A 17,279-nucleotide genomic window follows, 5' to 3' on the forward strand; every position below is an offset into this window, starting at 1 on the left:
AGATATCGTAGAGTGCTGACAAGATATCGTAAAATGCTTGCAATGTAGGTAATGTTTGCCAAGTTTTAACTTTTAATATGGCACTGAGCCATATAGGTATTATATGATGAAAACTAAACTTAGAGTTCAGTACAGAAGCCATGATCTGCGCCTTTTGCTGAAATTCGAATGTAAGTTCAATTTCGATGTCAACCTCCTTGACTTTGTAAGTGACCAATGGAATGGAAAAGATATGTTCGCAACTTAGACGGCACTGACATTTACTCTTACGCTTAATATTTGTACGACTGCAAGGAATTGTTATTCCAATGTTTGGCGAATTGAAACTTCAGGGTTTTAGAGAAGTAACATCACAAGTCTACGCAGTGAAAAAAATATGGATTTTTACATCAAGTTTAAATGCGTTTAGTATTTTCGTTTTTAATTTATTATTTGTCATCGCAAATGCTAAACGAATCAGGAATTTATATTATTTGAATTTTAACTTTTATTTTATTGAATTTGACTTACCAAAGTTCTTCTAGAAAGCTTCATGCATTCATATTTTTGGAATCATTAAAGAAATTTGTATAGAAAGCAGTATGATTTGAGACTGCTAAGTCTTACACTATTATTTATTCGAAAAATTGTTGAACTACGAGAACAAAAATTCTTTTCATATTATTTTAATTAATTGAATTTGTAGCTGACCATACAGATGTTTTAAGTATTGCCAAATACCCATCATAAGTAATTTTGGATTTATTTTTTATATATAATTATTCGTAAATAATTCTTTGAGACTGCAAGTACCAAGGGTTCATTTCAATTAAAATGATATAAAAAGAATTTTTTGTTGTGGGTGACTACTTTTCAAAAACTCTATTAAATACAATAGTTTCTGTTAAGTAAAATAGTCACTATCATCATAACTGACGTTAAATTACAAATGTATATGTTATATATTATTATTTATAAAGAGATCGCTTAGTTATTGTTTTTGTCAGAAATAAGCCTAATATCTCATCGCATACCCCAATAGCTCTATAGTATGTTTTGGTAGTCGACTTTTATATCGTTTTGCTTTCATTTGCCTCTAAGCCCATTTCCACAACCTTCTTTCCGATAGCGGAAAAACCACTATTAACAGCACGCTTGCTACATCCTATGATATCGATATCGACAGCGAAGGCAAGAAGTTGTATACATTTCAATTCGTCACTTTGATGACAAAACTGAAGGCATCATTTTATCATGTGATCTCGTAAGGCATCAACAGGTTTATAGAGTCTTGATCCTACCTTAATGCGGCTGTTTAACTTTTTTTTTTCATTGACTTCTACCTTTCCAGGCATACTGAGCTCAGATATTGTGATGTAAAAATTATTCCATATGGCCCTATCGAAAGCAATAAAAATCGAAATCGATAAAAAATGGTGATATCTGGTTAATGGTGAAGCAATCAAGTTAAAAGCAGTACTAATAAAAGCTGGCAAATGTGTCGAATGTGATTTGAACTTCTCATATAGTATGGTTGAAAGGACCTTACACGTAAATGGTATGAGGCTGATCCCAAGATAGTTGGTACAGATGATCTGGTCTGCTTATTTTAGAAAACTACAAAGAGTACTGAGATTCCAATCATTGGGCATCTTTCGTCTAACTTTAGTCTCCCGATAAAGTGACGCGCGCTCCCACTCAGCATATCTTTGCTAATGAATTTTGCTGATAGTTCATTTGCGTTTACCGCCTTGTTGTTCGTCAGGCTGTATAACAACGCGTACTTCGTTATGTCAAGATCAGTATTTTTGATTGCGGAGAGACTAGAAGTGCATTTTTCTAGAGCCAAAATTGATTTATTCACCCGATATTTTCAGTATAGCCTAGAAAAGATTTCGTGTCAACTGGAGTACTGATGCCATTGCGCTATGCCTCAAGGTTCGTGTATTCCAATAAACGGACAGTGTAGGTATTGCCATAGTGGATGAAAGACGGAAATTCAAGTTATTAATTGTACAGAAAAATGAATCCAAGCAAGTTAATAAATATACTAAGTTAAAACTTTAATTGAATAAATTTGTATGTGATTATTAATAACTATTCTAACGGTTTGGCTATTCATATATTTTTCACGTTTTTGTATGAACTTCTTTAAAATAAATGGCTTAAGTTTAGCAAGCAAAACAGGTTAAAAATAAAATTAATTAAAATGAAATTAAGGTAAAAAAAATTATAAAATTCCTAAAAGTTCTAAGGAATATATTTAGATTTTATTCTTATCATTTTAATACACTCAAGTGGCGTGCATCCTTATCCGTATTGTTCTTTCATTATCCCACTTCCTGCGAGTGCCTGCGTGCTTATACCAGCGTAAAATTAAAGCTTAAAATTCGATCAACATGAAAATTAGTGGATTTTGTCAGTTTTCTAAGCGAAAATACAAAATTCAAATTACAACAGAAGCACCAGAAGGGAGGAGGACAGCGTAACATTTTGGCTCTAACGCCCTTCTAAGACCAACAGCCTTTCGGCAATATTTTTTTCTGTCGAAAACAAGCAAGAATTATATACTAAATTTAATTTTTTGGAATTACCACAAAATAATGGCGTTTGACTGCATCGAAATCATTTAAATAAGTACAAATAAAATAAAATCAGAAAAATCATTAGCAAACCCTTGGAAGAATTTAGGAACAAAGGAAAAATCACTCGTCCGCAAAACTTTGTAAAATGAGCCACTGTATCTTTTATTGAAAGGGTAATTATCCTTTCTGGTAGTCGAGCGGTTGTGGAGTCAAGTGAGTGACGGTCACTTCTGCGATTTTTGTTGCTTCCAGCAATAAAGAAAATTGGTTTGCGGTATTGCAAGTGTGGCGAAGTAAATATAAAATTTAATATTCGCACAGCGGTAAAGACATTGTATGTAACAATATATACACCAATATATACAATATATACAATATATACGAATGGCACAACAATTGATTTCAATCTTATATGTACTTCCCCATCCTTGTATATATTCTAAAAATTCCTCTTTTTATTGGCACTGACAAGACACTGAACTTCTTGTTTTTTGGTTTTTGTTGCAATATTTGATTGCCTTGTTTACGTGAAATGCTTTCCAAGTGAATTGCTTTCATTTATTATTTTGAATAAAACCTAATTAGTGGGCACAACCATAATGAGTTTCCTGTCTCGAATGACAGAAGAATCGGAATGGTAAAATGAGTCCTATAGAAATGTGATTTTTCAAGTTTCTGTCATGTTTTTTCCACATAAACACTTTCTCAACTCCATTCTTAAGTTTGTAAAGAACCAATGATTAAATAGGTTGGTTAGATGCGAGAAGATAGACCACAAAACAAAAGAAGACAACTACGTAGAATATAGTGAATAATAACTCATGGCAAATGAGACAAATATCGAAAAGAAAAAGACAAGCTTAGGAACCTCAAGGAGTGCTAAGTCAAGTTCTCGTCTATAATCGATAAAAGTATGTATTATAGTTCTTGTAAAACACATCGAATATTGTAGCACCAATAAAAATAATCAAACATCAGAGAGGGGGCATAGATTAGATAGGTTTCTTTTCAGAAATGAAACAATGAGTGTCAATTTTTAGTAGTCGAGGATATCTGAAAATATTACAAGTATGTATTACGAGAAGCTTTTCGGTAACTGGTAAAATGATGTAATAATATATATGAACACTTCTTTAATTTATTCTTTGTAAAGTACGAAATATAAGCAAAAAAATCTATCTTTTCTGTTTTTGTAAGATAAGTGTAAAAATATTTCAAGTATATATTACCGCATACATATATGGCGGTCTGCAAGCAGTTCTACTCAAATAAAAATATTCATCTTTCTAAGTGTGAAGTCCTTTTAGATTGAACCATTTGCCAGTGTAAGCCTAACGGTTATAATTTCCCCAACCCTATGCTTAACAGATATAGAATATAGTTACTATAGCCAACGAATCTATTTTAATAATGCGTTGTGCATGGCTTTTATAGCATATTTTCAGGCATGGATTCGAATGTTCTTTATAAATGTGGTTTTCAGCTTTTTTATTAAAATAAGAATGTTTACTAGCACAAATGGATCTTATAGTGCAGAAATAGAAATCATTGTTTATTTTTGAATAATAAAGAACTCTTTGATTTCCAGAGTCTATATATATGTAAAATAATATGTTTGAATTAATTAAGAGCAATAAATAATGCAATATTTACATAACTCAAAAACATACTTCAATTACTTGTATTACAAATCGATAATTTTTATTAATGTATAATGTACATGTTATTCTAATTAGGTATTTCATGTAATCTTGCTTAAATTTGTTTTGTGCTGGTTCATATTTTTTTCCATGTAATAGGCTTAAGTAAGTGTCAAAATGGCGACGGCAGTACTACGTTTATAACTTATCCTTTACCAAAGTGCTCACGAATAGTTCCCTTTTCATGTTATCGAAATATATTATCACATATTGAAACAAAAGTATATTATTTAAGACCATACAGCGCAAAGCTTCTTAAAAATAACAATTCTTAGCCTATCGAACGATGTATGTATGCAGTGGTAAATGTTGTGAAGGTTCCTTCTACGATTCCGACAAACTCACAAAGATAAGTTTGTAAACATTTTATTGCTTCTGTTGGGTACGCAGAGAACTCTAGTAGAAATGGCAACAAAATCGATTAATATTTTGTTTTTCGGTATTTTTCTTTTCTGGTGAGTAAACAAGCCTATAATAATTAGGCGCCAAAGCGACGTATTTTGTGGCATTAAGGAAATAACTGAAATGAATGGCTTATTGTAGCATAATAACTGATAACTAATTTTGGGAAATAACTTCAGATTTACAGTATTTATATGTTAAATAATATTTCGATATGTATATGTCTTGTGTGTATTAATTTGTATTTTTCTTTTATTGGTAACAGCAAAATTCAATTTAGAGATTTCAAGTGTACTTAAAATTTCACTAATAATTTCACAAATAGTTTTTTTTGTAGATGCTGTAACGAACCTTTTTCTCGCCGCGGTTTAGCTCGCCGGATCCCAGGTCCAATCCTACAATAAATTTATTTACTTGGAACACTGCAAAGATAAGACGAGAATAGGAGAGCTGAGGATGCCTTTAACTAAGCAGCGCTAGTGATGGAAGTTGATTATGAGCTCGCTGTTTAGCTGGCTCTTTATTAAAGAAAAGTGCATTTCTTTCCTGAATGTTTTGATGATAGAAATATAAATTTCTATCTCACCTGTGGAGTTTGCTATGAAATGTGAATTTCTTGGCCGCGACTGGAAAACAATGGATCGGCGATAGAAATGTCAATATCTCTCCTCCTATAAAGTTTACCAAAAGTAAGGATTCAAATTTCTAGTTCAGCCACACTCAGCACTTATTGGAACAATCTGGACACCAGCTCGTTGCTTTGCTGACTGCCTGTTAGAAGAAAAGTGAGATCGCAGCTGACTGCTCAAATAATCTGGGCAGTATAAGAGCGACGTATCTTTTATACCGGAGAAGTGTTATATGCACTATTGTTTTGTTAATGTAATTGAACGGAGTTTTGTTTACAATTTTTGCTGTAGTAAATGTTGTCACTGTTTTATTTTTATTTTACTATTATTTATTATTTTATTATTATTTCATTATTATTTTACTTCTTGTTATTATTTTGGCTTTAGTAAATTTTTTTTTTTGAAATTGTTTTTACAATTATTTTATTTTTGTTTATTTTCGGTTAATTTATTATTGTTTAATGCGGATTCGAAAAATTTTGATTCGAAATTTTATGTTACAATGTTTTATAATTAAAAAGCAGATGAGATGTCAAGTTACAATTTTTTCGATTATCCGGGTTTAATTTGGGTCAGTGGTAAATTATTGGTCCGGCAGTTTCTATACTCGTCCGATGTTTAAAAAATTTCAATTGGTGACATTGTGCCTTTCGTTCGCTGTGCTTTGTGCTTTGTTTAGTTAATGATGATTATCAGCACAAAATATAGTTGCAGTGATTCGTTAAGATTGGGGCCAACAACTCGTTTATTCTGATCTATTTTATTTTATGTATTATAAAGAGACTAACATAGACCAATGTAATGCAATTATTAACAATTATAAATAAACATATATTCATTTCATACTTTTAGAAAAATAAAACTTGAAACTAAGTATCTGGGAAGAGGGATTATAACATATGTCTCGTTTCATGAACTGTACTATTCTTTATTTAGCCTATAGTTAATTTTACTAAAGATGTCATGTTCTTTTAGTCGTCATAACCGGTCTTATTCACATCTTAAATTTAATTTGAAATTCTAGAAATTGAAATTGAAGAAAAATAGATATCGATATTGAATTGAGTTTAAGGAATTCTTAACATGGCTGCTGCGGTACAATAGTCAAAGTAAAATGTTTAAAGATTTGGTGGGAATAAAATGACGAGTACTTTATATGTAAAATAGAAATCGAATACTTTAATGTGTAATTCCGGGAATGACGTGAGAGATATCCTTAATAAATGCACACATGTGGGGCAATGAAATGATACGCTACCACTTTAAGTCGATGCGCACTCAGTGAAAATGAAAATTTGCTGGCAACGGTAACACCTTCTCGGTTACATTTCATTTATTGTTTCGCGATGACAGAGCATGAATCCGGATTTTCCACCATCTGAATTGGAAGAATTTGTGCCTGAGTATGTGTGTCCTGCAGAAGCCATTCCTGACACAGAAACGCTCAATGTGTGTTAGTTGATGTGAAGAATTTTCCCGACAACTGTTCAGCGTTGAGCGTCCTTAACAAGTTAACACAACAGTTACTGCATTATGGTTAAATTGCTGCCAGCTCTAGTTAGCAGCTACTTAACGTGGTGTTGCAATAATTTCACAATCATCCTAAAGTGACTGCAGCGACTGTTGGTATCTGGTGGCGTCTGTCACCGAATGTGCCACTAAATTTCACAGCGGAGCATAATTTGTAAGCGTAGCTTTCCTGCTTAAGTTTGTGTTCGCTTAAAATTTTACATTTGGTTTGGTTCCTTTTCGTTTTCGGTGTAACTGTGAGAAGCTATCACTGCTCCATGTTGCACATGTTGCTAAACATTTCTTTGTGATAAGTTTTGGCAGTGGGTAAGGCGACGAATTTTCTAACATTAATAGTTGGCATATCAGTAGTGTAAGTAACAGTAGTGCTTTACGTACTCATTTATTTAAAGCGTAATTTGTAATTTCATTTAAACACAAAATTATTTTGAATAATCGGTTTAAAATCTTTTGAAAGAGTCCTGACCATATTAAACAAAATAAAGCAACGTTTTGAGTCTTACAAGAATTACATTGTAAAATGTTATTTTAGATGTTATTTTAATAATATTTTAATACTAGTATTTATCTGTACATTGTGTTACACTCAACATAGAATATACTATGCTAATATTTATGTAGGCGTGGATCTAATAGAGGGAGCCATATAAACTTTCCATTCAACCATGTTTTCGTTAGAACATTTTTTTTGTTTTCTTATGAATATGTACTTCAATTTGGAACTATGTATTTGAATTGGATATATGCTTAAAAGGAGAACATTTGTGGTAAAAATGATATCGATTTAGATTTTCATATAGTTGTCTTAGATTAGATAAGATTTAGATTTTAAAACGGGTTGGAAACTTGTCACCACGTCACTGCATCCTTTGAGGATTATTATGACATATCTTTATGACATAACTTTAGTTCTATAGACGAGTTGCAGTTAAGAACGCCATTATGTGCTTTGAAGAGATGTTGCCTAATTCCGTTATAAGTAGATGGGCAGTGGATAAGTACCGAAGTCTGAGTCTGGTGCGCCTGTCACAGTGACACAAAATGTATTCTGCTGTTGTCCTACTATGTAAACTAATACTTTACATTAACATTATTCTATGATTTTAGAATTGTAGCAATATATTATTGGACACAATTTTCTAATGACATTTTCAGATAGCTTTTCAAACTATTCAATTAATATTGAGGTAAGTTCATTACAAAAATCAATATTTTATGCGATTTATCGTCATTAATCAATTATTATAATAAACTGCATCGTCACTAGATATACTATACATATATGCAATACTACAGTCCTGTTGCTGTTGTTGCAGCTTTAAGTAGCAATTATATTAACTGTTTCAGGAAAGTTAATAATTCTGTAATTTTTTTATACTATCCATACAGTTTTTTTTATTAGTGTACTTCAGTAATTGCTGTTAATTATAAATTTCTCTTTGTTTTTACGCCATTATTTTTTTAACAGTACAGCTTAAACCTTCCGTTAATTATGGCGTTTACATTACAGCGGATTATAGCCTTCACTTACACAATACAAAGCAGAATTGCCACTGATAATCGCTAAGTTTTGTTGTAGTTTTATAAACCGTGCTTTTTTGTGATGCCACCTGTTTCTATTTTTGTTGTTGGTATTGTATACCATTACTCTTGCCTCATTAATGCTGCTTTCGTGTTAAATGAAATAAATTAGAAGTTTAAAGTGATTTCAAGTAAAACGCATTAACGTTCAATTTTTTTAAACTGGAAATTCAATGAACTTTATTATTTTTTATTTTTCACTATTATACATTTATTTTTTATTATTATTTAATGGAATTTTTATAGAAATTATTTTAAAATATTAAAAATATGTTTAACGCATTTGACGCATTTAATGCTTATAAATAATTAATTTTATTTACAATTGGCAATTTTCATATACATAAATATATTTTTTACACACACATACATATACAAACATATTTTTATACATAAATATTGTAAAAGTTTTTAATTACTTATTTTTATATTTATTACCATTAAAATTATTTTGTTGGAAACATTTTACAAATAAACATATATTAAAATTTTTTTAAAATATAAGCACTTTTTGTGAATTTTTAATTTATTTATTTAATTTATTTTTGAAATATTTAATTAACTTCAGCTGCATTTTTCAATTTTTTATCAAATTTGCTTTAATATATTGAGCGTAACTGTGAGTAACTTTAAAGACTTTAGTAGGTGGTTTTGAATACATAAAATGCGTTTTTAAGTTTTATTTCATTGAATACATATTTCTAATCTTAGTTAATTTTTTTTAAATTTATATAAATTACATTAAATCAAGGTACAACTCTCATTTATAATATGTATATATATATATATATTTTTGGAAGAAAATTAATGTATGGAATTAGAAATATTCAGCAAGAGATAAGCATAGTTTTAATATTTTTTAAAATTTTTTTTAATTTTACATTTTAATATCTAGTTTCTTAAAACAAAATATAATTTTTTCGATATAGAAATCATATCATATTTATATTAAACATGCTCGCACTTTTATTCACAGATATTTTTTATTTTTCTTAATAACATTTTTGATAGAAAACGAATAACTGAATAGTTCGAATCATTCAAATTATTTCAATCTCAACTATTTCTTATATTCGAGTATTCAGACTATTTGCGATTTTCGAATACGAACAGGATTGATATATTTCTGTGAATTACACAAATTTGTTTATTTATTTGAACAAAATATTATAAATATCTATTTGTGGCTTTTCATTGAATTTAGTTTTGTTAGAACAAAAACAAAAATTATTACACTAACAAATTCAATCTTCACAATTAAGAAGGTTTGGTTTCTGCACAAGTAGTTATTACTAGCTTGACTCATTAGAGTTCATCACCTTGCATAAATACAATCAATATATAACTCTACGCTTAAAACAGCGGTTTGATAACCTTTCCTACCAATAACCTCGATTATTTTGTTATGCTTTTATAGAAAATCCTCATTCTTTGTAAGCGGCTGTTATTTAACACAGACGATCTTTGCGGTTTATGATGGTTAGTAAGTTGCGGTGGAGGGAGAAACGAATTCTAAATTAGCTCAAAAAGCCGTTTTGAATCCACAAAATCGCGTAATAGTGGGTAGTAGAGAGCCAGAAAACCAGCCAGAGGCATTTATAAAGGCAAGAATCTGGCTGGTGCTAATGCTAGAGATATTGCCGAGTGTGTTGAAGAAGGGGGTCCCTAGAAACTTAAGCATAGTTCTGGTCAAACCTGGACACAGACACATTAGGTGTTCTGCTGTCCTTTCTTCGAGAGCTGGTAAACACGCATTCCAGGAGATATCAAAGAGTAGATTGTGTGTATGTTTAGCTCTGAAGAGGAGTGGATCTACAATTCTTGGAAAACCTGAGGAAAAATTGATTTTATCTGTATTAAATCGTTTTGTACTGTATCAGTTATCTGCTTTTATATTTAACTACATACGTAAATATTTAAAAAATATCAAACTTAACAATTTGTATAAGTAACTATCTATTATAAGAGCATATTTGTTGTGCTTGATGTATGGATGAGAAATGCACAGTTCCTTCTTGACTTAACTTTGGTTACGATTAAGATTTGTAATAATTCATATGTGTTATTATTCATAGAATTCAGTGACGAGCAATTTAATTCATAGTTTTATATTATTTACAATATCTATTCAATTTTGCAATTATATTTAGTTTTTTTTAAATTCATAATATAAAATTAATAAAACAGTTAGAGATATCTATTTAATTTATACATTGTAATATCTTCTTATATAACAATTTAAATATGTATACTACTTTACACTATCGTACTCTTATTGACGAACTGTTTTAAGCGTATAGCACTACCCCTTGTCTTAAATAAAACTGTACGCCTTTGTGGCTACAATTGCGTTCTCACACTCTTGCCATTTCCGCTCTTGCCGCAGCTTGCAGTATAGGAGTAGGCAGGCGATTCCATAACTAGCGGATGGCATATCTCATATACAGGAACTTTTAAACTAGATTTTCGGACCCCTAAGCTACTAGTTGAGCTTGAGCTGGGTCCAAACGAACGTCACCTGGGATCGTTGCTCATCTCTGAGTGGTGCATTTCGCTCTCGTCACCAAATGAATGAGTTGCTGCGCTCGGCGTTATGCTAGGTGTTCGTGCACGTATTCTTATAGCGGACATATCTGAACCACGTCGTGAGGTTTTCAATGATACGCTTTGTTTGGAGCAGAAACACCGACATATAATGCGTTTGAATGCAAAACGAAAATCCTTTGAAAATAGTGCATAGATCATAGGATTTACAGCTGAATTACAGTAGCCCAACCAAAAGAGTACTGAGAAAAGTAATGGATCTATACAATCCTGACAGAAGGGTCGTATAATATATATGGTGAAAAATGGTAACCAGCATAAAATGAAGAGGCCTACAATGATTGCTAGAGTTTTTGCTGCTTTCGTTTCCATGCGAAAACGTTTCACTTGCGCTTTGATATTACGTCGCCCCATTTTTTTGTTGGGTCGATTTTGTGACTGCTCCTGTGATTGATTGCCACAGTCGCTAGTGTTCGATTGCCGACGCGATATGTCAGTCATGCTTTTGCCCACTTGCAAGTAACAATTATTACTATGATGTTTACGAAAAAGTTGCGTTTCAGTGGTTTCACGCCCATTCGCTGTATTATAGTGTACAGCGAATAACACATTGCCCGTATTGGAAGGGCGATGTTCATGTGCCGCGGTTTCGTTAGCTAATTCATTGATATTCTCAGTCGATGGATACGACACGGAAATTTTTATTTTGTCATGATGATGAGTGCGACGCGTTGCATATTTCGAGAGACGTTCCGGTGACGGTGTACCCAATGTGGTTGTGGTGCTTTGCGTGCTGCCATTGCTATGTGTAGAATCATGTTGATTAGAGCCACGACCACGGTGTATACGCAGTGTAAGACGCTGCTCTTCAAAACGCGAACCAATACCTTTGGAGCCTAAATGGAAGGGAAAACAAAGGTATGTAAATGAAAAATATAATCATTTATGTATGACGTATGAGCAAATAACGTATTGCTGCCATATAACAACTAACTTTAGTTCTTTCCAAATAAATCAATTGTATTTATCGGTATTGCTTACTTTAACTACTTTAAATGAATGTTAACATATTTTGAAAGGCATCTTTCATAAAATTCTATATTATATTATTTTGAGAAGGCACATACCACAGAATGTTATACAGGAGTTGCTTAAATACACACGAATTACAGTCATTTATGTTCGTTTAGCGATGAAGTCAAAAATAGACATTTTCATGAGGGGTTCACAAAACTTTTGGAAAAGTTTTAGACACGTACGTTTTTGTTTTTGTACGCATATATGTACGTACTTTTATTAAATAATTAATACATTTCAAGCCTATGTGGGGCAAAACTGCTTTTAAGAACATTGCGGCTACACTTGAAAACAAAATAATATGAATAGAGTGTATTTAATAGAATTAAATTACTGTTATTTATTGAAATTTATTTTATTTATTAAGAATTTAAAACTATCTTTCTCTTTTCAATCACTTAAATGGTCAAAATAATCTGCAAATTCATTAATTCTTTGAAGAAAACTAATTGATTTGGAAAAATAAATTAAAATCCTTAAAATCATCCTTTGGAAATATTTTAACTGAATTTTACCAGCAAAGGAAAATATGTACAACACCTGATGATATGCTTTTAATTGAAATGAATTTAATTGAGAATAGTGATTAAATATATACCAGCATAAATTTTAATTTTCATACTGACTTTCATACTGTCAGTTATAATCTCTTCAGATATTTTTCGAATGTGTTTGACTTACTTCTCAAAGTTTCAAGATATTTTAACATAGCTGATGCTGTAAATTTTAAACAAAAATGCAATAATTTATACTTTTCGACAGGTTTTCAAAAGGATGGATTCATTTCATTTAAACACAAGTAGAGTCTTTCCTTTGACTAAAAATGCATTTGAAAGTACTTTCACAATTTTTGGTGAATTCAAGTTAAAGCAAGGAAAATTTAAACATTTCTTCTTTGGTTTCGAAGTAGCAAAAGTCCTTCTTTCTTCCCTTCCCAATGAATCACTTTTCAATTGCTGTTAGAAGGACTTGACAATCTCTTTCTAAGCACTTTTAATTTAGTCTTTTAATAAAATATGAAAAAATAATAAAGTTATTCTTAAGTTAAGGCAATAAACAAAACCAAAAGGACGACATGGAGTTATGGAAGCTTTAATTATTTAAAGTTCATATATAATATAAAGATATCCTTCAAATTATAGTTTCTGTCTGCCTATTAGAGTTTTTCAAACTATCGTTATATGTGTTGAACAGATTGTTCACATTCTAACTGCTAGATTTGAAGTTAATTCGATTGAGTGATTAATAATAATTACGTTAATAATGTAAGTGAATTCTAGCACGTAACACTATTGAATAAATAAATGATACTAATTCAGAAAAAAAAAATTTGTTTCATTTCGAAATATGTTTTGGACAATAACATCTAAGGTCTACTGAACGCGTCTACTGAAAGCATCTATCTGAAGTGTGACCACAATTGACTGTATTATATATATTCTTTATAGTCAAAACTCGGGTGAATTGATTTAAAAAGTTAATCCCTCATCGTGTTTAGTCTAAGCTAAATAATTTATATATTTATGTTTTCTGATAACGAAGGATATTGGTAAAAATATTAAATGATAATTAGAGTCCAATATAGATCTGTACAATTTTTGTTTTGATAAAATGAAAAATAGATAAAAAGGTATAAATTCCTTTAATTTACTTAACATATCAGGATATTTGTAAATTTATTTCGGTGTAAACAATTTATGTATGTGATAAAAAATACTTTGAAAAAAGTTGCAATGTGTTATAAAACTAAAGTTAGAGTAGGTTATTTAGCTTTCCTTCAGCATTCAAACTGTTCTAATATATTTTCCATTAATTGCCACTAATATAAATCAAGTCACGATTTATGCTCCATATCAATTGCCGAATGAAAACTGAAAACAGAAGGCTGACTCCGTGCCTCAACTGAATTCTGCGTATGTCTTCTTCTGTGAAGAAGTATCAATTTCATAGTATCTTATTGAATTATCTGCAGACAAATAACAAAAGCTACACAAATGTGCTCATCAGTATTGCATGATGATGGAAGACACAAGCGAACTGTTTGCCATGCGGCAAAAGAAAATTTTTAATGAAATCAAAAGAAGGAAAACGAAGAAAATTCACGTAAATAAATGGAATGAAAATGAGATAAGAGAAACGTTAATAATACATCCTGAAAAGGCATCAGTTCCTAATTAACGTATAAAGAGCTAGAAAATTGTATCAAGCCCAAGCATGAATGCGGCGTTAACAGGGCTGAAGAGGATTCCCTAGGAGACATTACTAGTGACTGCTGGGCTGGTTTTATCATGCAGAGCACAATACAAACTTTTAACAAAATTGTCTAGTTCAACATAATTTTGGTGAAATGAGCTTTAAGAATTTTGTTCTAGTGATGAAGGACAACAACAGCTTTTAAGCGACTACAGAAACAAATTCAATCGGAATATTTCGCTGAACTGGATAGGATCATTTAACCTACATCTTACGAATTTAATTATGATTAAATTTTGCTTATTTCCTTGTAATTGATTCATAATTTGCATATTTCTTGGTAAATTATTCCAATTTCATATTTATATTCTATGTTGTGAGGAATAAATTTTCATAAAAACAAAAATCAACAAGTTTTGAGAAGTTTTGGTAAGTTCAATTTAAGTTTTTGAACTTCGTAAGTTCTAAACTTTTGCTTTTACTTCTTTTCTGTTATAAAATTGGTGGGAAAAGTTTGAATTCGCTTATAACTTTTCTGATTGAATTTGAGTTTTGATAAATAATTTAATTAAGCAATTAAAGATGGCATTAAAGAGATCGCAGTTTTAATAAAGTGACATGTGATTTAAACGACATTTCAAATAAAAACTAAAATTAAATAAATCAAACATTTTAAGCTATCACCGTAGGTAAATAATTAAACAGATGTCGGTGAAAATAACTCTTTTACATTGTGATAACAAGTCACAGAACACAAGAGTATTTTCTAAACAATTTCCTTTGATATTTTGATCTGAATCTGCTTAAAGGAACTCAACCAAGCTTGGTAAAAGCTATATCCTGTGCTACACCGAGCTGTCTGTCTAAGGTTGGGGCTTAATTTGAATTGTAGCTTAAACATTTTGTATTTGAAAAACTGTCCTCGCAGAGTTTTTTACCAATTTTTTCAGTTCTAGCAGCCGAAAAGTGAGAAAGATTACGTGAGAGTAACATGTCGTACTTATCACATTCGCTTGTTAGGGACTATAATCTAAGTTAACATAAAGACAATGTTCAAACAGAACATTATAGATTAAACTCTTATATACATTAATTGCAAATCGTCAACAATGAAATCTGTGGGTTTTGAAAAATAAAAAGAAAAAAAAGTAAAGCATGAGATGATTCAACAGATCTTAAAATCTCAGTGCATTGTGTGTTTAGTTTTTCTAGAACAACATTGTGAACAATCGATATATCGATAAATAACTCATTGTTGATTAAATATGGTATTATGACCTAAAGAATTTATTTTATACTGAGTCAAGAATAATATAAATATTTGTGATTTTACCTCAAGACAGGATGACTGTATGGATCATCAGTTCTACATGTAGGAGCAGATTGATATTCAAGATGAAAAAACTTAACAAATAAGTTTATAAGAATTAATTTTTAACTACAATACAATATTCTTTTATAGGCATTGATGTTTGATCAAGAACATTTTTTTGATCGCAGATTAACATTTTGAATTGCAGTCACAATGTTTGTATTATGGAGTAACGAATTCATAGAAATTCTAAGTAGTTCATTATGATGGAAATTTTCCCCACAAAATAGTTGAATTAGAATTAAGTTAAGCGGTTTTTTTAATGAAACTGTAAACAATTTTATTTCGTAGTAAAACAAAATGAAGCAGACAGATAATAATAATCGATATGAGTGATTTGAAGCAATCGATTGCTAATATATGTGTGTATGTACACTTTTTCATTTATGAGTACTACCATATTACTCAGACTCCATTGATGAAATGTCCAAAAATAAAAAAAAATAAATTTTTCAATGATACTTAAAATACTTGGAGTTGAATGAATCTTCGTAAGAATTTATATCAAAAACTGTGCGTGACTCAAATGATTGTACACAATGGCGAAGTATTTTTTGTGGTCTTTTGAAAATAGAACTTTCAGACAAAAATATAAAATAGAAAATCAAATAACGGTAAACAGAAAAGTTAGAAATGTGAAAATACAAACGCATATATGTGCCCACAAAATACACAAAATACGCTTTAGGGAATTCCATCAAATAAATTGTTTCCCCATCAAATGTTTCCCTTCATCAAATGCTTATAAATACTGAGAGAGATAGAATATATGGAAGCAAATATTGTTTATTACATTTATATAATTTTCGTGCTAGACGCCTAGTGTATGCTCAAAGAACCGCAATAGCAAACACAACATTTTCTGACGCTTAGACTCACATGTAAACCTTGGCCCCACTGCGTATGAGTAACGTTTATAGTTGACATATGAAAAGTGAAAGTTTTACCAATAATTTCCAATACAAATAAGCACTTTGAAATATGGTTGCTAGTGTATTAACCGAGGCGCTACACAAATCCTTGAAAAGGTAGTACGAGTAGCTGGAAAGCAATGCAAGTCCTTGAATTTATCCTTTATGCTTATTAGTATAAAATGAATTGGTTTGTGGTTGCGTGATAAGCTTTTAAGTAACTAAAAGTATATGTACGTATGTCAATCAATTGTATACAAATATCCCTGTGAAGTCTGTCATACATCTCTATAAATAAATCTCTCCATATATCTTTATATTTGCATATTTGATTATATGTTGTGTGTTTGTGTTTGTATATCCTACACAATTCATCAAAAAACTTGATGTTGCCTATCTGCTTGGCTTGTGACAATTTGTCAGTAGTTTATCCTTTATTTTCGGCTTATGTAAGCAAGTTTGACCAATATTGACTTTAGTATCGTTTGGCTTTGGTTCTCTAATTCCCTTTGATTAATAAAAAAGTTTAGTAGTGGTTAAGTTAATAGGTTTTGGCGTTTATGTTTATGTTTATAAAAGAAACTTTTTGATAGATTTTTTCGTCTCTGTTTGCTCGATTATAATTGTTTTATACTGATTCAAATTGAATAAAAGTTACGGTTTTGTAACTTTGTTTGTCAAATATTATTGCAAAACTTAGTAATATTAATGAAAAAATAATTTTTAAAGAATTGCATTTGAGTTAAATTGAATATGATAAACTATTACTAAATGAT

At 30.6% G+C, this 17,279-nt stretch overlaps 1 protein-coding gene across 1 annotated transcript in view; it reads right to left on the reverse strand.

The window, feature by feature from the left end:
• Positions 1-10,643: 10,643 nt before the first annotated feature.
• The window catches only part of LOC119678368 (octopamine receptor Oamb), a 107,510-nt gene continuing 100,874 nt past the window's right edge, over positions 10,644-17,279 (reverse strand). Inside the window, exon 7 of the mRNA XM_038090157.1 lies at positions 10,644-11,846. Coding sequence (XP_037946085.1) covers positions 10,921-11,846 — 926 coding nt within the window. The 3' untranslated portion in view covers positions 10,644-10,920. The remainder of the gene's footprint in view (positions 11,847-17,279) is intronic.

This window comes from Teleopsis dalmanni, chromosome 2, assembly GCF_002237135.1.
Source record: "Teleopsis dalmanni isolate 2A chromosome 2, ASM223713v2, whole genome shotgun sequence".
Classification (NCBI taxonomy): Eukaryota; Metazoa; Arthropoda; class Insecta; order Diptera; family Diopsidae; genus Teleopsis; species Teleopsis dalmanni.